This window comes from Primulina eburnea, chromosome 2, assembly GCF_022965805.1.
Source record: "Primulina eburnea isolate SZY01 chromosome 2, ASM2296580v1, whole genome shotgun sequence".
Lineage (NCBI taxonomy): Eukaryota > Viridiplantae > Streptophyta > Magnoliopsida > Lamiales > Gesneriaceae > Primulina > Primulina eburnea.
Genome location: NC_133102.1, coordinates 43,930,586 through 43,954,657, shown reverse-complemented (window position 1 = coordinate 43,954,657; position 24,072 = coordinate 43,930,586). Strand labels below are relative to the sequence as shown.

Below are 24,072 nucleotides of genomic sequence, written 5' to 3'. Positions count from 1 at the left end.
TAAGATATCTATCTCACAAAATACGACCGTGAGACTGTCTCAATCAGGTTCTAGTTTCAATTATTTGTATTAGAGTAGCTTACTAAAAAAATATTTTATTTAGAAATATGAAAAATAAAAGATATTTTGTCAATATATATTAAATATGAGTTCGAGCACAAGCTCGAGTAAATACATAAGACAATCTCAAGCTTAAAATAAATTAATCGATCAAACTTGAGTAAACAAATTTTAAATTGAGTCGAGCTCGAGATTCTGCAACCATAACTAAAAACACCATCAGTCTTGAAATGGACAACTTAATTCATGGATTTTAAATTGATAATCCCCATTTTAAGTTTACAAATGATCCAATTATAGCCAGAACGAGTGATCTAATTATAGGCAGTCCAGCACATAACATTGAAACCCGGGCTCTGATATCATGTTAAGATTAGAACTTGGACCTAACTCAACCCCAAAAGCTAGCTCAAAGGGGAGGATTGTCCAATCCCATATATATCACTCAAAAGTTATTTATCCAACCGACGTGGGACAAATAACAGGTACTGGATAGTACTCCTATATTGAATGCTTAAAATGATTTATAAGACGTTACAATCGATTTTTACGACGATCTAAAATCAACTATTTTTACAAGACAATGATGGATACGGGACTAGACTCGAAGCTTAACATATATAGTCATGGATGGATTGATACAAGTAGCCACAATTCAATGACGGAATACAATAAACTGAACAGATCGAGTTGTATACATCATATCTAAAGATAACACCTTCCATATATATATAATATCATGTACTTATTATAGTTCATTTGCTGACAAGATACTCTCTGGTTTTGGATTATCTATTTGGGATGCCATCATTAATCCTGGCTTGCAAAAGCTATTGCGAGAGGACACAAGATTGAGACAGTCTTGCTTGGAAAGATTCTAGCATATCCTAGAACTGATCACAGGGAAATGATGAAGGCCAGCAGGTGGTTGGGTATGTCGCCTCTTTGTGTTTGCCAACTCTTTCTTCTGTTCTTGGAATGAATCATTTGGATGAAGTTTGCGACCGATGATTTCTTGATGACTTGGCGCTGATCAAAGAAGAGAACCTCTGTAAGAAACTCAGGCTGAACAACTCTTCAGACAATACCAGATCCAACAACTATTGGCATATTTAAAAACCAGGCAACATAGCATCATATCTCAACACATGTAATGCTTACACTGCAGAGAAAATGAGCCATCTACGGCGTGTTGTTTTTGATCCGGGAACTGATGGATCCGTTGGCGTTTTCTTTCTGTGCAATATAGACATGGTAAAGCTATACACAACAGTTTTTAAATATGCACTATTGATTTATTGAGAAGAGTTCTATATCTGGCACCTTCTGTTCTTTGGAGAGGTAGCAGCAGGATTTTTTGAGATCCCTTCAATGGCTCCCTGCGGGTTAAAAGGGAAAAAGATTAATGTCTCAGGATGCTTATAGAGTTATAGTCAACAATCAAAAGAAAGAAAATATTGAGATGCTTATAGTCCACAATCAAAAGATAGAAAATCTTGAGCTATAATCTTCAGGAAAATGAGAATCACCAATACCGTAGTCTTTAGAGGAGCTTTGCCGTTTTGTGATGTTGCCAAAGAAGCAGGAGCAATTCCGATAATTCCCGTTTTCACAGTGGTAGAATGTGTCTCGTTGTCGGGTTCTTCAGAAGGAAACAAACCATACAGATTGCATAAATACTTGGAGAAGAACCTTTTCTTGGGTGGAGGTTTCTTTTTTGGAGCCTCCAGAGAGTACTTAGTCTCCATGACTTCAGCCTGTTTCTGATCCTTGGCATCTTCTGCCACATCAACTAAACAATCCTCCTTTCCCGTCTCCACAACATCATTTATCCCATCTGGGATTCTAACCATATCCATTTTCTCATCAGCAACCAAATGGGAATCCAATTTCAAGCTAATTCTTTGAGAACTATTATTATTATTACTATTATCATGGTCTTCAGCTACTGTTCCATTGGTATCATCTGCAGCACTCTCTTGCTCAGGTGCCGCCTTCTGAGCTGCTTTTCTTTTGTAATGAGCCTCAAAGAAAGCCTTTTTCTGCGCAACTGATCCCGGCCTCGAGTAACTCTCGGCCTCCTCCACATACTTCTTATGTGAAAAGGTGGACCATTTCTCCCAAGACAAGGGCTCGTTCATAAACCTACCAAATGACACCGAATCTCCAAGAACTTGCAAGTGGTTCATCTGCAAAACACCGTCAGCTCTCACTTTCACACAAAACCAACCACAGATTCCAATTCTTTACAAGAACCAAGCAACAATTTTAAAGCCAAAATCAAATTCAATGACTTAAAAATCCTTAAAAACATAGAAGGGAGATGCTTGAAGGTTCTAATATGTACCTGTTTGGACTCGTTGGGTACGACAGAATCATAGGAGTATCCATGCATAACACAAGCTGAATCCCCCATTCTATTGCTAGTTCTGCAAAGAGAACCTCAGCAAAGTTTTTTTTTAAAAAAAAAAGAAACAGAAACAAGATTCATCCAAAGAAAACACGTAGTGGTTTGGTGTATATTTTTTCCTTTTTTTGTGGCAGAGTTTAAGCTTTGCGACTTTAATTTAAAAATTCAAACTAAAAGGCCAAAGTTGGGAGAACAAAGTAGGCCACACGTAGAGAAGAGTAGAAGCAAAATATGCCGATTTGTTAAGTTATAAATAAATTCTTCTTTGCCAAAAAATAATAATAATAAATAAATAAACAGTTCTTTTATTTAGCCACTTTGAGGCATAGGTCCCATTTCCACTTGATTTCCCGTGACATATCAACTATTTTTGTCCTGTAAAGTTTTTTTAATAAAATATTACATAGTTAATATAATTTCTAAAAAAAATAGTTATTTTTTTATTTAAATGTTATTTACTTAATAAATTTTGCTTTTTATTCCTCGCTTCTTAGTGAATTTGAGATGATTTTGGAAAAATCATTTTTTTAGATACTGATTGTTTATTTAAGAAGAAAAGATAGATAATGATTTTTAATTTCCTAAATTATCTCTTCTTTTTTTTTTGATAAAATGATATTTCATAGGCTATTTATTTTTTCAGTATTTGGGATTAGGAAGAGATGAAATGAAATCATTGCTTTTATTCTATATATAAAAAATAAAAGTAGAGCGATATGTACAGAAGGAGAGACCACCGAAAAGAGCAATTATGATGATGAGAGGTGGAATTAGGGAAAGAAGAATGTTCGGTCGAAGTTGGAGAGGTTGAAGATGTGATATCCTTAATGAAACACCTTTATGGCTATTACACGTATAGCCCATGAAAATTAATATTATAAATTATATATATATATATATAATTAATTATATATCTATATTATTTTACTAAGTTTGAAATAATTAAAGTAATTAAATTTGGTGTCATAGTCTGTTTTAACAATTATATATATCAATAAAATGTTAAAATTTTAATGCAAATTATATGTAGTTCAGCGGATAGAATCATTGTTTTTTGGAGTTTAGATTATATGTGTTCAATTCTCACCGAGATCATTTTTTTATTCTTTTATTTTTTAATTTATATATCAAAAAATTATAATATAGTCTTTCACTATGTCTTATAATTATATTTTGATCTTCATTTAAATATAAATCAAATAAATTATAAAAAATATTATACGGCGTGCTTCTGTGCACTAATATGTATGAATAGATTTTAGTCTTTCTTCCACCACTAATATATCAAATATTTTGATTGAATTTAACTCAAAAAATATTATAATAACTATATGTCTATATGAACACCCAATACATTGAGAAAATTGCTTTTCAATCCCCAAACCAAACTTGGGTTTGTGATCAATCCTGATGGGAAAAAAATGTGTTTGACATGGTTTTTCTCTGATAAAAATTGATACAAACGTAAAAAATATAGTGCTAATATTATGATATTGAGAAACAATTGTTATAACTATGATATTATTATATGATATTTGAGTAAACAAATATGTACAACAAGTATTGATTTTAATGACAAATATTTTCTAGATGAAAATCGATACAAAATATTGAAAATATAGTATTAATATACGATATTTGAGTATTTATTGTTTTAAATCGGATACTAATATATGATATTTGAGTACCCAAACAAGTGTAACAAGCGTTGATATTAATAAAATTGTTCTCAAATTATACTCGAAATCTTATATTTTGTATCATATCTAAAACAGTAAATAATCAAATATCATATACTAAGTACCATAATTTCAATGATTTGCATAGATTTTCATCTGTGAAAAAATATGTGGACCGAGGAGTACAATTTTTTTTTTGTGTGAATCAACTATCAAGGAGCTAAGAATTTTGTTTTCTCTCACAAAAACCAAAGATAAACACATATTTGGATTCAGAGATTTAAAAGCAAATTACCCAACAATAGTCCACAAGACCAGCAAAACTGTTTGGATTTAAAAACAAATTACCCAACATAATCCACAAGACCGTCAGTTTAGCATAAATCAGTTTTAACACAGGAAATGTTCGTGGATGACATAACTTTGTAAACGAAAAGTTTGTACTTTTTTTTAAAAAAAATAAAATTTGCAAAGAGTATCTAAATACGATCAATACCCATCCTAACAGGAAAAGGTTTCTTTTTAATTAACATGGTGGATGCTGGGTAAGTTGTTCAACACGTCGGCACAGCAGAACTAAACAGACTCATAAAAAATATTGAATCGAATCGAATTACTCGGTGTAACTCCAAATATCTGCTGGCCTTCATATTGGTTACAAATTAAATTTGATGAGTTGTAGGAGGCAGTTGTGCTACAAAATAACTAAATAATCGAGGAATTACTCGAGAACGCTGGCAAAGAGCATCCACATTAACTGGCTAAGATCAAATAGAACTCAATTCTCAGGCAAGTTACTATGTTACAAGCAAAAATACAACAAGAAAGACAGAGCCAAGCAACCGAACACCCGTCATCTACAAGATCCAGATATAACACAGCACTGCAGAACCCCCAACAGAGGTTATGACCAATATTAGCTTTTCTGTATTTACCAAATTCATGAGTATAACACATCAATACGAAAACTCGTGACCTCGAAGTGAAATATGTTTCTTGACCCAGATGGCAATGTCCTCCGCACACGCCTGAGCCTGAGGTGTCTTAAGAAGCATGTCAAGGGTTGCAAACTCGTGAACTGCATCTTTGTACTCAAGAACAGGAGCATCCACATTCACCTTCCGGAGCTCCTCTGAATATGCAATCGCTCGATCTCTCATCCAGTCATGTTCAGCTACCACAGTCAATGTTGGGGGCATCTGCTTCAAAGGAGGACCTCTACCAGAAACGAGTGGGTTTGCAGCGGCGTGATCCAGGCTAAACTCCTCCTCGGTCAGGAGAAGTTTCCATGCAAGTACGCACATAGCCTTGTCATAGAAGTAGGAGTTCGCCAGTTTTATCTCCGAATGTGTGGGTACACTTCCAATGAAAAAGGGATACATCAAAACCTGAGCAACCACCTTTACTGGGTCCAAAAGCTTACCAGCCTCTACGGCTTTCCTTGCCACATATTCAGCAATATTTCCCCCACAACTCACTCCAAGAAGCACACATCTGGTTCCATGTAACGCCAGTCCATCAATCAATTCAGACTTTAATTTTTCATTATTATTACATGGAAAATGTACATAGGAAGATAAGAAAGTGTGGCAACAAATATCTCAGAAAATGTACATAGGAAGATAAGAAAGTGTGGCAACAAATATCTCAAAAAATGCGCACCTAGAATACATAATATGGGTAAGCAAACAAGTCTTAGCCTAACCAATGTGATTGTTCGAGTGGGGGAGGAGTGGAGTTGTGCCACCACAGTAATGCACATAGGTAAATTTTTTGCTGCAAATTTTGCTCTCAACTGAAATTAGTGGCACATCAATGGACAATGATCACATAGTAAGCCTTCAAATCCAGTTTCCCCTACTCTCTCTCTAAAGCGCCCCATCGAAACCAAAAACCCTCTCTCATTTCAATTACTACTTTGATCCAGATAGGTGGTATACTGGTATTAGCCAACAGCATCATGCAAATACAGTACAAGAAATTCAAATAATCAGCCTCAAAGTTAGAGACGAAAAAATGCTTAATAAATTAACAATAAACCATAATCATAAGGAAAAAAACAATACAGTGCACCCCATCACCAATCTAGAATGTTAGATGCATCTACTGATTGAGAATAGAATCAATATGAAGTCAGGCAATGATCATACACGGATACAACTTCTACCCAAAGAATCCAAGCATTATTTATAATCATAAATAGGCGACACTGTCCTCACTCCTCAGGAAGAAGATAAATCTAAAACTCATCAAAGATGATTTCTGATCTTTCTGTCAAATGTAAGGTAAGCCAAAAGTATGGTCTTGAACTCAAACACAAGAGTATCAAAAGGAAAAGCAATCCAAAAAACGGGAACTCGTTTATTTATAATATCATACTAAAAGAATACATATATCTTCTTAAATGGAGACCGTCAAGGATCCAAAACAGTGTTTATTTGGGGTGATAATTTCTGACTATGGCAGAATGCCCTAGTTTAATATCGCGATTATTTTTCCACAAAGAAATACAACAATACAAAAGAATACACAGCATAAAGATCACAATTCACAAACTATAAACACAATAAGTTTGATAAGCAGCCAAAATTCACCACTGACAAGCATGTATAAGATTGTAAAAGTTTGCAAGACTTCGACCTCAGCAAAAGCAGGAGAAATTCCAGTTCCTTTCTTGATTTTCAAATTTATAGCGTTCTAGTTCCATCATTCAACTTATACATCAATATTACTTTCAAAAGAACAAAAGAAATCTACATTAACACAAGTAATCCATTTCCAGCTTCTTAGCCAGCACTCAATTAGAAACCATGTTGAAAAATAGCAAGAAATCTTCACTAAAGCAGATAACAAGACTTGCAAGTGATGAAAATCAATAGATCAGCAAGATCTCGACAAACCTCGACGGATCTCCATGCGCAGCCAACCAAGGCTCCACCATTGAGGCGCCGAAGGCATCAGGAACATGCCAATTACCATCTGTCTTCCTCAAATCAGCTCCACCTCCCTTCAAACTCCCCAACGACTTGCTGCATTCAGCCAAATGAGTCTGCTTGGCCAGCCAATGCAGCACCTTCAACCCATCCTCAAATGCTGCTGGGTACTTATTCTCAGGCGCCAATCTATAACCCACGGCCAAGACAATCACATCACACGATTTCGCAATACGCCTGCAGAAATAATCATTGCCAACCGAATCGTTGCTCCCACTAACAAATCCTCCGCCATGGAATTGCAACATCACTGGAAGTCTGCGGCATTTGTTCCCCGCCGGATTATACCCTCTGTAAATCCCACTTCCCGATTTTAAATTCACGTCATCGTTGCTACCTGCATAACTTTTTCTTCTGTTGCTATCAACATTCTGAGCATGCGTAAGAGCATTTGAATTGCTGCTAGAAACACCATTGTTGGGCGACCCGTAGCTGTTGCGGCGGTTAAACGACTGGGCCGCGTCGGATCCAAACCCGGGCCGAGATTTGGTTAAAGTTTCGGGGGAACGGAGGCAAGTATCCGGAATAAAGATACGGATCGAGAGAGAGGTTAAGGGATCAATATGATAATCCTTAGTGGCAACACCGTCGGTGAAGGAAGGGTTGGCTGCCGCTGCCGTCTCCTCATCAGGCCGTGACGTTACCCCCAAGGAGGCTGCGCCACCACCGGATGCATCGCCTTCGGGTGTCTGCAATCGGCTCTGTAACCGATGCTTTAGCATAAATTTGAAAAACACACTGTACAGTTTCACACCTATGCTTGGCATTTTTCGAGAAAAAGATTAAACCAACAAATAATATCAACAATTTCAGGTGGTTATCGTACAAAACAGATAATTAATCCTCCTTCCCCTCTCTCTCACCTTCAATTTACATGTGTTTATCCATCCCCTTGTCCAACATACATCCTCAATCAATCCATTCACAGAAATTTCGAACACGGGGACCTGAAAACGCTAAAAACTTTAATGAGTTCGAGATTATGGGTTAAAATCCACCGATCTTTCACGGCAAAACCAGGGCCTCTCGTCGATTGGGGGAGAAAATTTTGAAATTCTATGTTCCTATAGACAGTGGGAAGAGAAAAAGAGGTGGGGCTGCCTGCGCTTCGTATGTGAGTATGTGGGAGAGAAAACTGATAATAATAATAAGATATAATAAAAATTTAGATTTTTCATCAAATTTTAGAGATTGACATGCGGCGGTGCGCTGTCCCTGTTGCAAATCGCGGTGGAGCAGTTGAGATCCGGTGTGGTAGGTTCTTGAGTTCGTCTGATTGTACTTTGGAAGATTGGTGGACCAATGGATAGAATACACCTTGGGGAATGGTTGAAATCGGGGGTTTTATTGATTGGTTCTGTAGTCGGGATGTAGGAGATTATTTAGGTCGGTGGCGGAGGATTTCAGGCCCATTTCTGAATTGGGTTGGGCTTTTAGGTTACCCTCTTATTTAAGATTATTGCATTTTGTTGGGCATCGATGGTGGATCTGAATTCAGTATTTGAAATCTTTAAATGTAATATTAATTTGACTTTGATTTCAAATATATTATATTCTATAAATCTCTAAATCAAATAATTCATTCTGAATGATGATCTAAAATTCATTTATCAAAATTATACCTGAAAAATTGGACAAATTGTATCTGCTCTCATTATGAAAAAGTAAAAACTTAAAAATAAAAAAAAGATTGAACATCTCTATATAAATGTCTCTTGTGAAATGGTCTCACGAATCTTTATCTGTGAGACAGGTCAATTATACCGATATTAATAATAAAAAATAATACTCTTAGCATAAAAAGTAATATTTTTTCATGGATGACCTAAATAAGAGATCTGTCTCAAAAATATGACTCGTATGACCGTCTCACATAAATTTTTGCCATAAAATTGATAGTCCGAGCATATATCCAATATTAGTATTATCAATTAAGGTGGAATTTTGATTGATGAATTTGAACATAAATATTTCAAATTCATAATAACAAAATTATTGGTTTGTTTGGGTAAATTTGATAATTGATTTCAAATCCCAACTAACTTTTTTTAAAATTAATTCTTGTGACTTTTAAATTCATTTTCTATACTTTCTCAAATTCAAATCCTCTTATCCAAACGCAAACTTAGGATATTTTTGGTTGTAATTTAAAAATATAGTGTGTTCGGATTGACTGAACCCATTTTTTGTTGGAAATTTTTAATAGAACAGCTTATTCAGTTAATAGCCCTTCCGGAAATTTAATCTCTCCTAAAAGACTTCAGGAAGAACTGAGAAAACTAACATCAAATAACTATAAACTGATATTCAGTGCAATGTTTGCATTGAGGAAAGATGAACGAGAGATACACTGTCGGCGGCGTCGACAACTAGAGATGAACAACATCGACATATGAAAAAAATGAGTTGTCCCGTCACCCGTAATGGATTTGCCTTTTAAAATTAGGTTGAACCGTTGAACCATTTTGATATCGTATATATTACAAATATATATAAAATTTATATCATTTAAAATATTGGTTAATTACGTTAACCATTTTTGAAAATTAAATCGAACTGAATTAATCGATATAATATAAAAATAGAGTATCGTATAATAATAGTTTATACAAATTGAAATACCATACGAGTGTACTTATTATAAATGACTTAACTGGTTATGCAACAGACGATTGAATATTAATATTTATGCAGCGAGAGTTAAAGTCTTTCGTAAACTAAAATTCAGCAACAACTTAACAAAACATTTCAGTTTTAAATAAATTTAATACCAAATATATCGACATCATAATGACTCACGGAACTTCGAAAAGTCTTTATGCAAGTGAATTTTAAAGAACTTTCGAAAATTCACCAAAATGTAAGAAATTTATGTCAAAATCTTAATAAAATCGTATTTTTTGGGAATAATTGCATACCAAAATCGCAATGAAAAAAATTTATCAACTTTATGTGTTTTCAAATATTGAACATATATACCCCTAAGAAATACATGGACAAGGGTGTGCATTCTCGAAATATGAAAATGGTACCCTGCGATGCCTCGGGTCATGGATAATGCCCGGGATGTCTCGGGCCATGAAGCGGGGCCATGGGATAGTGCTCAGGTCAGGAGGATGTAAAATTCCCAGGTCAACAAGGACGACAATCCGGATCGATATCCGGATCTTAAGCTGCCCGGTACGTTGAGAGTATGGCTTGCCAGAGAGAATCTGTCAAAAATGTCAATTGCAAGACCAGGCCGTTGAAATACCAGGGATTTAATCTACTTGGGCTATTGAATTCCCGGGCTCTCCTGTAAAATCCCGAGATACATTCTTTCCGGACCACTTCGATATGAGTGCTGTATTTAATGGCGCCGACAAAATATAGTGTATGTGGCCGACCTATCTCTGACACTAATACAAGTGATTGACAAAATCAGGTGTGCTGGATGTGACTAGTATGAGATTTGACATGTCAGAACAATATGGTATAATTATAATTAATGATCAGCACAAAGAACGAGGTCATCATTACACTTTCTACTATAAATATGAGGTTCCTTCTTTGCATTTACTTTATTCAGATATTGAATACACTCATTTATTGTGCATTTATGACTCACCTTCCACACCAATCTCACGACCATCACTTGGTCACATTTGATTCTTGCTCGAGTCTTTCACTGACTTAAGCATCAGAATGGTCACGCCAGATACCTCTCCGGCGCCCATTCACGTGGTCACTCTCTTGGTTGCAGATCTCCACACTTATTCCGAGAAAGCACGCTTCTAATCCAGACGTCTTGCTCTCATATTTCCCAACATCTTGATAATAGATTCAGTGGAGCATTCGACCCGGCTCATCCATTTCACTCGGATAGCATCAGAAAACTTTTCATAGATCATGTTTTCGATGAAACTTTTTTGTCGGAGAGATTTTAACTAAGTTGATATTTCATCTGTGCAATTAAACTTTTTTTTTTTTTAAAAAAAGCTACATACATTTGTTAATGTGTAGACTGTAGATTGTGCATACGGACCGAGCCGTATCAGGCTCTCGAGCTCGCTGCAGCTCGATTCGAGTTTTTATCGGTAAGTTCGAGTTCCGTTGATTCGAAAATTACTAAGCTCACATTCGTTCATCATATTTAAAGAATATTGCTCGAGTAGGTCAGAGATTAATAATGACGGTAGAAGTAAGTATGTTTCAATCTCTCCGTTTTTCGCAGCCCACGCAGGCAGGACCGCAGGACACCTTATCCAACTGAAACTTGATTTTTCAATGGATACTTACTGTGACAGATGCATTTTCTATCGGCTTATCGCCAACTGAATTTGCGGATGTTCACTGAGTAAGGTTCGTTTATGTGCTCTCTACAATTATCGTTGTGTTGTTTTCTTGTTGTTTTGGTGAATTATGTCACTTGCTGGATTTATTAGTTTCCGTTGATCAAATGGTTAATGCTTTAGTGCAAGTGACTAGAATAACATTCTACGATCAAAAGGTGATGGATTTAATGTTTTTAGAGAAGATTTCTGGGGAAAAACCAGAAGGAAACAGCCTAAGTTAGCCCGAACGGCCTTGGTTTTTCGGACTTGAGGAAGGAATAGAGTCAGGGGCTACTGCTCTTATTCCGAATAACCCAACTATTCCCGCGTCATGAGGGAATAGGATATGAGTCCACCAATCTTGTTTCTGCCGAGCTTAGAATCTGTCGAGCTCAAGGGATATCTATACATTATGAACTCCTTAGATGTCCACAAATGCTTTACAATAAGGCAATTCAAATGGGATTATGGTTTTGTTTCATCCTGGACTACCTTTTGGAATGATTTTCTTTAGATTTCAAGTTTGAGTGCTAGTGGAGTGATATTCATCATAAGTAACTTTTCCATTGGAATTGTGTTCATGTCAGGACCAATAATTGGGCATATTTGATCTCCATCGATTAGGTAGAATGGCATCGGGTGAATGGCATTGTCAGCACAGGACTTTTCTTAAGAACGAGATTCATGAAAAAGACAACGAGAATGTGCCCGAAACAGGGTGTCTTTCAATCATAGTTCTTGGTGCATCAGGGGATCTTGCAAAGAAAAAGACGTTCCCTGCACTTTTTAATCTTTACCGGCAGGTATCTGGATTACTGGTTCTGGTTTATGTTCTTTTGAGAGTATGCTTACGTTTTTGTGCGTGCTTTGCGGATTGTTTCTAGCTTGATGTTTCACCGACTCACATATTTGTTAAAAGTTATATTCATTTCTACTCATACATTGTCATAGGACACTGTCCAGAGTTTACTTAAATTCCCTTTAGCTTAAAGACTTATCTCTTACAGTGGTTTGGGCTTTAATCCTGCAACCAGGGATTTTTGCCATCAAATGAGGTTAACATTTTTGGCTACGCAAGGAGCAAGATGGTTGATGATGATTTAAGAGATCGAATACGAGGGTACATTTTCTGTATTTCTCTTTCTTAAGTCCCTTGTGAAAGTAAGTTAAACACTTTTAAAATTTGAGAAACATTTTCTTGGTTTGTCAAATCTGAAGCTCGAAGCTGAAGGTAGTGTACAATCTTGCCTTTGATCTCACCATTCTCTGCTTATTTAATTCATTAATTTCCTGTTTTGTGGCCAAACAAACCTTTTTATTTATTTTCTGAAGGTATCTTCCCCAAGGGAAAGAAGGCACTGATGATATTTCAAGCTTTCTGCAGTTGGTTAGTACTTGCTGACCGCAATCTGCATATACTTTCTTATGTTTAACCTTAAATGATTAAGTTTCATCACCATTTGTAATCTGATTTTGTTGATGTAGATCAAATACGTAAGTGGTTCTTATGATGATCTAAAGGGCTTTCAAGAATTAAATAAGGCGATATCTGAACATGAAGCATCAAAAAGCATTATGGAAGGATCATCTCGCAGGCTTTTCTACCTTGCACTCCCTCCATCTGTATATCCACAAGTCTGCAAAATGATCAAGAATTATTCCATGAATAGATGTACGTATTCTTTCAAGAATTATTTTCAGGTTGCTAATTCCCTATTCATTGTCTTTCAAGAATTATTTTATGGTTGCTAATTCCTCATTCGTTTTCTTTCTCGATAATAAACTAACTTCTTGTGGGGAGCTTCAATCACTATTTTAAGTTTCTACTTTTAATTTATATGGTTGAAGATTGGTAATTATCATGTGAACCTCAGTGTCCAACATTTTCCTCTCATTCACCTTGTAATAGACACTGTTCTTTTTGTAGCATTTAACTGTAATATTTTTTATAATAACCACCAGCGACATGTTTAGCTTGCTGTGCGGTGTCTGGGAAAAGTGTAGACTCTTTTTGTGATTTAGCTGTCTATAAATTGGTTATGTTGTGAATCCAGAATATGTGCAGACCAGGAATTGATTAATATATTATGATGGTGTTTACCTTGTCATGAATTGACCAATGGTTCCTTGATGCAATATTTTGCAGCTGATCATGGTGGATGGACTCGTATTGTTGTTGAAAAGCCCTTTGGCAAGGATTTGGCTTCAGCGGAGGAACTGAGCTCCCAGATAGGAGAATTGTTTGAGGAACCACAGATTTATCGTATTGATCATTATCTGGGAAAGGAATTGGTGCAGAACTTGGTAATACAATTACATGAATAATCTCATGCTAACTGTGTCCTGCTACTCAATTTGCATTTGTCATCCATGATCCAACCATGAATTAAGACATTATCATCTCCATGTACGTTGATGTCGCAGTTGGTACTTCGTTTTGCAAACCGTTTATTTTTGCCTCTTTGGAATCGTGACCACATTGCTAATCTTCAGGTTGGCGGGTTGTTCTTTAAACATGTTATACTTTTCAGATTATAATTTTTCTCAACTGACTGAGATTATTTGTTTCCTCCAGATTGTGTTTAGAGAAGATTTCGGAACCGATGGCCGTGGTGGGTATTTTGATGAATATGGGTATGCATTTTGTTTATCTGTGATTTTCTATTGAAACCGTTCCATTGGGAAGTGTGGGTTCGTTTTTGAAATCTCAATGTGTTTCGATTAATAAATTATTTTGTTTTTCTTTGTGGTTTGCTGAGATTGAAGGAATTTGTATTTAAAACATATTTGATTATTTTATTCCTTGGCAGGATTATTCGTGACATTATCCAGAATCACCTATTACAGGTTAGACATATTTTTTTTAATGAAAAAAATTCATTAAAAGGTAAATATAGTTCGGTACAATTACACCGGGTATACCCAGGAGAAATCAACCTATTCCTAGCTCAGCGTGAGCTGTATGAAGCGCAGCTAGTGCGCTGGGTGAGCGTGCACTGCCCTGAACAGAGCACATGACCCAGCGATTGAATCTCTGTCCAAATATCCTAGTGGTGTGCTAAACATTATGCACCAGTCTAACATAAAAACGGTGGCAAACCCATGAGCATACAAGTACATGGGCATCCACCCGGGTCTCCAGCTAGACCAATTACACTGGGTGTACCCCGGATTCCCTTACTTCTTTCATGAGTCATTTAACTGGGAACACTTTTTCCTATTTTAATATTCCACGTCACATATGACAGCTAACTTTTAAATGGCACCTTTAGCATCAAATTTTTAACCGTGGAATAAAATTTGCAGGTTCTTTGCCTTGTTTCCATGGAGAAGCCGATTTCTCTTGACCCCGAGCATATCAGAGATGAGAAAGTGAAGGTATCTTGTACAGTTATTCTCTCTTGAAGAGGGCATTCGGAATCACTTTATTTTAAATATAACTAGCTGAATTACCTCAACCAAACTAAGCTCTGAGGAGAATGTGTCTCCCTCTCTATGCAAGAAAAAATCCTTAAAAAATTTGCCTCCTTTGAGTTCGATGGTTCCATTGACGTGTTTTTGTTTTTTTCTTCCTGCCTAGTTCTTACCTTTGATTTCTTTGGTACTCAGGTTCTCCAATCTGTGCTTCCAATCAAAGACGAAGAGGTGGTTCTTGGACAGTATGATGGATATAAAGACGATCCAACAGTTCCAGACAACTCAAACACTCCTACTTTTGCAACTGTAATTCTACGTATACACAACGAAAGATGGGAGGGTAAGATGTAATACGGTATATCACTGTGTGTATTAAACGAAGGAAAGCCTTGAATTTCGGAAAACTGATATTTCTTTTACGTATTCTATGTAATGATATGTCATTATTCAATATGAGTTCATGTTGTAGGCGTTCCTTTCATCCTCAAGGCTGGGAAAGCTCTAAATTCGAAAAAAGCGGAAATACGTGTTCAATTCAAGGATGTTCCTGGAGATATATTTAAATGTATGTTTTGAACTCTTGAGTGTTATACTGAGCTGTTGTTTCAACCGCTTTAAGCAAAAAATGAGGAAATGTTCACATTTTGAACCAAACAGGTCTTTAGTAAGACATGCCAAATTGCCAACAAACTTTGGGCAAACTATGGGTTAATTACTCTGGATTTCTCATTGTTTTCATGCATATCTGGCTTAAATTAGATGATGCTGTTAGTGATTTTTAGCCTTAATTTTGGTTATTTGGTTGATGCGTTGGTGGGATTGATTGTGAATCTTATGAAACCTGAACTACCAAGGTCAAAAGCAAGGAAGAAATGAACTCGTAATACGTTTGCAACCTTCCGAGGCCATGTACATGAAGCTAACAGTGAGTATAACTATTCGGTGTAATTTTCCCAAAACTTCCCAATACTCTGGCCATTATGAGACAATGGTTAACATTATTTCAACCAATCTTGTATCTCTACTTCGACTACTTTTCTTTCCTCCTGCAGGTCAAGCAGCCTGGGTTGGAAATGTCTACCACACAAAGTGAACTAGATCTCTCTTACAAGGAACGTTACCACGAGATTGTCGTTCCAGAGGCTTATGAACGTCTTATCCTCGACACGTACTATTTTCTAGTCTACTGCTGAACCTTTACGTTTTACACATGCTGCCTCTGTTTATCCTTTCAAAAAGTGCATCCCTCCATTCCCATTTGTTTCGTTTACAGCATAAGAGGCGATCAACAGCATTTTGTTCGGAGAGACGAATTGAAGGTAGTATAAAAATATGAATATCTTCTCTCATGTTGAATCCCCCACTCTAATGTACCAAAGTAAATAATTGGTTTTGGTTCAATGTTTAGGCTGCCTGGGAGATATTTACTCCCCTGCTTCAGCGAATAGATGATGGAGCGTTTAGGCCGCTTACATACGAGCCGGGCAGCAGAGGGCCGGCTGAAGGCGATGAACTGCTGGAAAGGGCAGGTTACGTGCACACAGATGGGTACGTATGGTGATACGGCTTCTATATTACGACCACTCGAAACCTTGTTTTTCAATGTAATACAGATATTACTGTAAAGGAACAATTGGAGGTCAAGATACATGTAGTGTTTGTTATATGTGAAGGCATTAATTAATAGGGGTCATATGTATACATGTTAAAAGAAAGGAAGCCCAAAACTTCAACAACCAGAAAACCAGTGAAAATAGTTATCTAAAAAATTGTAAAAATAAACAATTGCTAGATTACACCTATCCCATAAAACCAAACCAGTTAGTACAGATGTTCCAAGTTTAATGAGCATTAAAACAAACTTGATGACAACAAACAATAACCAAGTGATAATAACATAAACACATTCATTGAAGGTGAAGAATTGCTTCATTGTGTGTTTCATTAAAATATTCTTTTTAAAAAAAACATCAAATACAAATATTAAAGTGTGATTACTGTCTTACTTATTCATTCATTCATTAATTCACACTAATAGCATCCACAGTTGTGACATCCACCACCTACTCAAAAAGTGTGAAGTTCACGTGTCAAATACACGTTATGTTAACATCTGCATTCTCTCACATTTATTTTAATGTTAATATTCATTACTTGTGGGTCTCACCATACACTCATCCATCTTCATTCTTAATCTGCATTCTCTCACATTTATTTTAATGTTAATATTCATTACTTATGGGTCTCACCATACACTCATCCATCTTCATTCTTATTAGTAACTGAGGTACACGCGTTGCGTGTAACATAATATTAGATATTTGAAATATTGTTTAATCAATTTATAGAACGAATATTTGACATTTGTAATTTGGTATGAATATTATAATTAGTTTGTTTGTACACATTGTTGTGTATGACAACAAATCTATTTTATATTAAAATTTATTTCAATAAAAATGTTATAATATTATGATAGAAAAAAGAAAGATTTTCAGCGTCAATAATACTAATCATAAGCTTTTTTTAAATGGAGAAGTTTTCAAATGTATAGGTACAGTTAGAGCTTCCATTTTTGGGAAAGATTTCATACCTGAATTGGAGTTGTTGGAATTATTACATGTGGTTTCGAAGAGGTGGGTAAAAAAATGAAGAAATTTTGATGTCCTTTTCAAACACTTTTTTTAACACTTTCACACTTATTAAGATAGTACATGTATTATATTAAATAAATATATTTTTAATTTATTTACACATTAAATTACTATAAATAATAACATTATTTTTAATTTTTTATTATTTAAAATTATTTCATCTTCCATACAATAAAAAAAACATATAAGTTAAACGTTCTAAATATATAAAATACTAATTTATAGGATTTTTGTTATATTTTATCCAAATATGCTCAGGTTCAAATTCTAAAATTTATGTAAATGTTATATATATATATATATAATTTCAGATTTTTATTATTTTTATTATTAAAAGTTGTTACAAAATTTTAAAAAAAAAATTGGTCAAAAATTTAAAAAAAAAACAAGGTGGGAGAAGAAGCTCACACAACGAACCGCTCATGCACAATGATTTTGACACTGTATTATCATTATTATTCAAACACATTGATTTGAACACAGATACCCTAATAACAAATTAGTATTATAGAAATTATAACGATTTTGTCTTGCGAAAAAAATATGAGAAAATTATTGAAAAAGCATAAACCTTAATTAAACACGATCTTGTCCCAAAGTAATACAATTATCTATATTTGTAACTCATAATAAAAATAATATTTTTTATGAGTTAAATCTCATTTTTAGGACTATACGTGAGATTATTTTAGTGATTTATTAAAACATAAAAAAACATGTACACACGTTTGGTCTGGCCAAATTTCAGCACCCGAAAATGGCGGCCCACGTCTCTAGATCTTAACGTCCTCTCTCTTTCCACCCCATAAATGCTAATCTACTTGTACTCACTATATCGTACATTTTGCAATTTTGCTTCCACTGCTCCATTTATTCTGTGGGTCTCGCTAACATCATCATGGGCAAAATCAAGATTGGAATCAACGGTGCGTTCACTTTCTTTTTTTTTTTTTTTTTGCAGATTTTTTCTCCGATTGCGATCTTGTTTTTTTATTTTTTAAAGCTAAAATGGTTTAATAGGATTTGGGAGAATCGGGCGTCTGGTGGCTAGAGTGGCACTCCAGAGTGATGACGTAGAACTTGTCGCTGTCAATGATCCGTTTATTACCACCGATTATATGGTCTGCCATTAATATTCCTTTTTTTTTTCCTTTAAAAAAGACAAACTTTTTGTTAATTTATGTATATGTTTGTATATATGTTCTCTGATTTGGTTGTAAATGTAGTTAGTGGGATCAATGAGCAAAAATGCTCTGAATTGTGGTCGAAATGACATGTGTGGGATATTATATCTCCACTTACTATGTTCTGAAACGCAGTCTAAATGGTCCGGACCGACTCAATCTCCTGACTGCCGTCTGAAGATCTATCCTTCAAGTTCGTCCGTGTTCCATGTTAACTCTTGTTGGTTCATGAAAGTGCTGTAAAACGCATTCTGGGTTTGGCTCTCTCTTTTGATAAATGCATTGGGACATTTATGCAGCATCTTGATAAATTCTCCCAGTCCTCCCTCCCCTGACCATGGATGGAGTGGGGACTAGGGAGGGAACGTTATATATAAAGATAGTGAGCGTGAAGGTTGATTTGATTATAATGTGAGGAAAAAAAGCATGTATGGTAAAAGCATGTATGGTGCTTTGTTTATTGTCAAATGCTGTTTTATTTAATCTAGTGTGTTTATTATCCTTTTTCTGCGTAGACCTACATGTTCAAATACGACAGTGTTCATGGTCAATGGAAAAAACATGATCTCACAGTTAAGGATTCGAAGACCCTCCTCTTTGGTGACAAGCCAGTGGCGGTATTTGGAGCGAGGTGCGTGCATATATCCTTTATTAGTTGGAGTTATAACTTTTTTTTTTGTGTATTTTTAATGTGAAATTAATTTCGGACGATTAGGAATCCAGAGGAAATCCCATGGGCTGAAGCTGGAGCTGATTTTGTTGTGGAGTCCACTGGAGTTTTCACTGACAAAGACAAGGCTGCTGCTCATTTGAAGGTCTTCCTTTAAGTAACCTAAAATAAATTTATCTCGAAAAGTAACAAGCTTGGGAATTAAGCACTTCCATGTTCTTTTATCAGTGTACTTTTGAATTTAATGTATTTGTGTTTGGGCTCTCTGATATGACTCTCAGGGAGGTGCGAAGAAGGTCGTGATTTCTGCCCCGAGTAAGGATGCACCTATGTTCGTTGTGGGTGTGAATGAGAAGGATTACAAACCAGATATCGATATTGTGTCTAATGCTAGCTGCACTACCAACTGTCTTGCCCCATTGGCTAAGGTCTATATGTTCTCTACCAAGTTGTAGTAATAAGTTCCATCCGTATAGATTAAAATACTGAACACTAATCTTCTACTGCCTTTTTGTTTTTTCAAAAAATCTACAGGTTCTCAATGACAGATTTGGTATCGTCGAGGGGTTGATGACCACTGTCCACTCCATTACAGGTATGTATAACTCTGCATTTCTCTGAGTTTTCTTTCTTTTAGTTTGTGTGGATAGTACTTGATGTGATTATTTTCATTCAGCAACACAGAAGACTGTTGATGGTCCATCGATGAAGGACTGGAGAGGTGGAAGAGCTGCTTCATTCAACATAATTCCTAGTAGCACAGGGGCTGCAAAGGTATGTAGGCACCACTAATTATAGAAGCTTACATTATAAAGTACGATTATCTCGGGGCATGATTGTTCAATTCCTATTTTATTACTACAATTTATAACCCATTTCACCTTTTCAGTGCTGCTAAATGTTAGTGAACATTAATGTAACATTATTTTTGGGTAATGGATATGCACAGGCTGTGGGAAAAGTGCTTCCTGCGCTGAATGGAAAGCTCACTGGCATGGCTTTTCGTGTTCCAACCGTCGATGTTTCAGTTGTTGACCTAACTGCAAGGCTCGAGAAGGCAGCTTCATATGATGAAATCAAAGCCGCGATCAAGTAAAATACCATGTCTTGTTTCTTTTAAACCACAGTAATTCCTCCCAGTTGTTTCCGAAGACAGTCTCATTTTGCTGAATGTTGTCTGACTTGCTTCCTGTTTTATAGGGAGGAATCTGAGGGTAAGTTGAAGGGTATCCTAGGATACACAGAAGATGATGTAGTGTCTACCGACTTCATTGGCGATTGCAGGTGAGGTCTCCTCCGGCTGTTTGCCCACACTTTTTGGCCCACCTATTTCCTGGTGTCGCTTTTAACATGTTAATCCAGCCCTTTTGGCTTGATGTACTCAAGAAATTAAGCCTTGAGTGATGGAACTTACTATCTTTATCCATGGCATCAATACAGGTCAAGCATCTTTGACGCCAAGGCTGGAATTGCTCTAAACGGCAACTTCGTTAAGGTTGTCTCTTGGTACGACAACGAATGGGGTTACAGGTAACAATATGTACATCAAAGTGGTATTTTTCCTGCCAACTTTGGGATAACAATAAGTCCATTCATTGCTAATGTAAATCTAATCTGTGGCAGCAACCGCGTGATAGACTTGATTCGTCACATGGCGACGTCTGCTTGAGCTGTACGTTTGAAGGAGTAGTTTCATTTCATGCATCTCCCGTTTTTGTCGTTTTAGAATAATTGAGCCATTGGATTTCCGAGGATTTTTTTTTTCGTTTTTCTAGCAGAGAATTTGTTCCGAGTACATATTGAAGCAAAGTTCATTTCTCTCGAGTTTGATTTTTAGCATTTTGGATATGAGTGTGGTTTCGCAATTTACCAGATCCTTGCAATGAAATCAGTTGAATGAAAAAAATATATGAGATTGATATAAAATATCATCATTGTACATTGAAATCTCCAATAATAAACCGTGAAAAAACCATAGAATCATTTGATTACTTACCTTTTGCATAGCATAGTTATGTTCTAGAGTAGGTCTTTTGTTAAGACAGTCTCATAAATCTTTATGTATGAGACGGGTTAGCCCTACTGATATTCACAATAAAAAGTAATACTCTCAACATAAAAAGTAATACATTTTCATGGATGACTCCAAATAAGAGATATGTCTCACAAGATACGACATGCGAGACTGTCTCAAATAAATTTTTGTCTATGTTCTATGCATCAAGCCATTGTTCAATGCGAATGATAAGATTTTGTATCATAATCAGTCGTGTTTAACTCGAAATTTATGTATAATCAATAATTTAAATTAAAATAATTATGTTATCTATATCTTTTAATTTATAATTCTCGTACTACAATTATTTTATCATCTCATCTAGACGATACCTACATATAGTGAGTGCTTTTCGTGCTCCAAGAATTGAAGAAGAATCAAGGACAAAAACGAATGAAGTCAAAAGGAAGGAAAATCTTACATGATGATTTCAAGAATTAATTAATAAAATAAAAACAAAAAGAACAAGAAAAAGAGAAACTTTCCACTGTATATACGCGAATCCATTGAAAAAATAAAAAATGTTCCTACATTTAAAACCAGCAAAAAGGAAAAATATAAGATTTCATGCATCTCTATTATCCTTATATATACTATATATTTTTCTGCTACTTTTTCACACGCCATCCATTTTATCGTCAATATCCGACTTCACGTTAGGGAACTACGTAAGTTTAATCCATTTTTTTAAGTCTCAAATCCTTGAATTTAATCCATTTTTGTTCTCTCTGTTTTTTTTTCTGGGATTGCTGATTATTTTTCTCAATGTAATACAACCTATTAAATGTATGTCTATGAAGTTTGCCCCGGGAATGGATCCTCACGCCAATTTGGTAATCAGAGCATGTTAAATAATCTATCACATCTCTTTTGAGAGTTTATTTAATTAATTAATTAATTAATATCTTGTTTTATGTTACAGTGTTGTATTTTGAAGGTGCATATCCATTGTGATGCATGTAAATATAAGGCCTTGGAAGTGTTATCTTCCATCGTAGGTAAATAGTACGTACTTTACAATTTTATCTCTTTATCGCGTATAAATTCGATTCGACTCAAACCCGAAAAACTCCAGAATCATCGATCCAAAGGTATGAATCTGACACTTTTAATTTATTTCTTGCTGACTGATCTTTCACCAACCATGGCAAGGTGTGTACGATGTGACGATCGACGCAGAGACGAAAACAGTGAAAATCATGGGCGAAGTTAATCCGAACAGATGCATACAAGCCTTAGCAAGATGCGGGCAGCATGCAGAACTTGTATGGGCTACGGTCAACCACCCAAGATTGAATAAAATCGGTGGTCCGTATGATTATCGTTATAATAATTGTTATGATAATTACAATCATTATGGATACCAACCTTATTACAACAGCCACCGGAGATCGTTGCCGGAAGGGATGTGGCATGAGGGAAGCCTCCGTTATCCGGTGAGGAATGTGATGCCATTGCCGGAATATTCCTACAACACCAACAACTACTATTACGATCACGGGCAGAGGTATCGGCAGCCGATGGAGTATAATCCCTATCTTGACCATGAATCTATGAATTATTGCAATATAATGTGACCATTATGTTTCTATATTTTTTTTAGCTTAATATATACTTGGTACATTGAATTTGCAGCTTCCCAAAAAAAAAAATGACTGTTTTATTTATTTATATTTTTTTCATAATTGTATTAAAAATAATATTATTAAATCTCATGATGTCATATTTAATTTTGTAAATATCATGACTAATTCAGGACTTGATAAACAAGTGATACATATGAGGCAAAAACTTGTGTAAGACAGTCTCACGGATCGTATTTGTGAGACGAATATCTTATTTGGGTCATCCATGAAAAAGTATTATTTTTTATGCTCAACGTATTACTTTTTAATGTGAATATGGGTAACGCCCGTCTCACAGATTAGGATCCGTGAGACGATCTCACATGAGATCCACTCTACATATTATTCATTTATTATGTGAATTACGAATAATGCGTGTGACCGGTTGCTAGAAGTACTAAATTGATAGAAATGTAAGGAATTTAAAATGTATTTTTCGTATTTTGAAAAGAACCTCAACAAAATTCCAAAATAGTTAGTTTAAGGGGTTTAATTTTAATATATAGTAATAAATATGTTATCTAAAGTAATAAGTAATGTGATTTCATGGATGTATGTTACTCATGAAAATAATTTGATTTTATACGACTATTAATTTGAAAGGAAAGATGAAGATTTTAGACTATTTTCTTAACCCATAAACTAGTATAGTTCGAGTTCAAGAATTCATTATTTTGGGTCCATGTACGTTCTTTTGATCGATGAAGTGATATTTATCTATTGTTGAAAGTTGATTTTTATTAATTTTTGGAAAGTATAATTTTAATAAAAATAAAATAAAGAAGCATTAATGAATTCCCTTGTCCTTGAAAATTTTGTTAAACATGAAAATATCATGATTCAATCAATCATGGACCAAGATGGGAAAAGACCGCATATTGAACAAAGTATGTCTCCACTACTTAATTTTTTGGACAAGTTGATCACACTGATGGGACTCATAGAGCAATAAAGAAAATCATCCTTTTAGGTTTATAGATAAGATTTTGTGTAATGATAACACGGTGTCGG

The 24,072-nt window shown here is 35.3% G+C and overlaps 4 protein-coding genes and 1 long non-coding RNA gene across 10 annotated transcripts; 3 read left to right on the top strand and 2 right to left on the bottom strand.

The window, feature by feature from the left end:
* Positions 1 to 695: 695 nt before the first annotated feature.
* LOC140824766 (uncharacterized) lies at positions 696 to 2,938 on the bottom strand. Of its 2 annotated transcripts, none has more exons than XM_073186318.1 (5): positions 2,408 to 2,938; positions 1,590 to 2,249; positions 1,384 to 1,439; positions 1,222 to 1,296; positions 696 to 1,089 (listed from the first exon to the last, which is right to left on the bottom strand). In XM_073186318.1, the coding sequence occupies exons 1-5, from the start codon at positions 2,474 to 2,476 to the stop codon at positions 1,044 to 1,046; spliced, it is 906 nt and encodes a 301-aa protein (XP_073042419.1). In that variant the 5' UTR covers positions 2,477 to 2,938; the 3' UTR covers positions 696 to 1,043. The 2 variants fall into 2 exon arrangements, with proteins under 2 accessions (XP_073042419.1, XP_073042420.1); XM_073186319.1 differs by having other exon boundaries at positions 1,596 to 2,249; positions 2,408 to 2,928.
* Positions 2,939 to 4,745: 1,807 nt separating this feature from the next.
* LOC140823473 (probable carboxylesterase 11) lies at positions 4,746 to 8,370 on the bottom strand. Its single transcript, XM_073184844.1, has 2 exons — positions 7,050 to 8,370; positions 4,746 to 5,643 (listed from the first exon to the last, which is right to left on the bottom strand). The coding sequence occupies exons 1-2, from the start codon at positions 7,907 to 7,909 to the stop codon at positions 5,106 to 5,108; spliced, it is 1,398 nt and encodes a 465-aa protein (XP_073040945.1). The 5' UTR covers positions 7,910 to 8,370; the 3' UTR covers positions 4,746 to 5,105.
* Positions 8,371 to 11,317: 2,947 nt separating this feature from the next.
* LOC140823472 (glucose-6-phosphate 1-dehydrogenase, cytoplasmic isoform-like) lies at positions 11,318 to 16,565 on the top strand. Of its 4 annotated transcripts, none has more exons than XM_073184839.1 (16): positions 11,318 to 11,483; positions 12,043 to 12,258; positions 12,490 to 12,575; positions 12,788 to 12,842; positions 12,941 to 13,127; positions 13,602 to 13,759; positions 13,880 to 13,948; positions 14,031 to 14,089; positions 14,266 to 14,302; positions 14,762 to 14,833; positions 15,065 to 15,212; positions 15,342 to 15,437; positions 15,727 to 15,797; positions 15,925 to 16,040; positions 16,146 to 16,191; positions 16,281 to 16,565. In XM_073184839.1, exons 2-16 carry the CDS (start codon positions 12,085 to 12,087, stop codon positions 16,431 to 16,433), a joined length of 1,527 nt encoding a protein of 508 aa, XP_073040940.1. In that variant the 5' UTR covers positions 11,318 to 11,483; positions 12,043 to 12,084; the 3' UTR covers positions 16,434 to 16,565. The 4 variants fall into 4 exon arrangements, with proteins under 4 accessions (XP_073040940.1, XP_073040941.1, XP_073040942.1 ...); XM_073184840.1 differs by having other exon boundaries at positions 11,327 to 11,478; XM_073184841.1 differs by having other exon boundaries at positions 11,330 to 11,483; positions 12,080 to 12,258.
* A 1,747-nt stretch (positions 16,566 to 18,312) lies between these two features.
* Positions 18,313 to 21,287, top strand: LOC140823470 (glyceraldehyde-3-phosphate dehydrogenase, cytosolic-like). Of its 2 annotated transcripts, XM_073184838.1 has the most exons (11): positions 18,313 to 18,452; positions 18,547 to 18,647; positions 19,226 to 19,341; positions 19,426 to 19,525; positions 19,662 to 19,808; positions 19,915 to 19,975; positions 20,057 to 20,154; positions 20,330 to 20,472; positions 20,581 to 20,664; positions 20,821 to 20,910; positions 21,004 to 21,287. In XM_073184838.1, exons 1-11 carry the CDS (start codon positions 18,425 to 18,427, stop codon positions 21,047 to 21,049), a joined length of 1,014 nt encoding a protein of 337 aa, XP_073040939.1. In that variant the 5' UTR covers positions 18,313 to 18,424; the 3' UTR covers positions 21,050 to 21,287. The 2 variants fall into 2 exon arrangements, with proteins under 2 accessions (XP_073040939.1, XP_073040938.1); XM_073184837.1 differs by lacking the exons at positions 18,313 to 18,452; positions 18,547 to 18,647 and adding an exon at positions 18,691 to 19,121.
* Positions 21,288 to 21,984: 697 nt separating this feature from the next.
* LOC140824765 (uncharacterized) lies at positions 21,985 to 23,050 on the top strand. Its single transcript, XR_012116455.1, has 4 exons — positions 21,985 to 22,104; positions 22,237 to 22,269; positions 22,359 to 22,434; positions 22,589 to 23,050. It is a non-coding gene; the product is annotated as an uncharacterized lncRNA (long non-coding RNA).
* Positions 23,051 to 24,072: the final 1,022 nt, after the last annotated feature.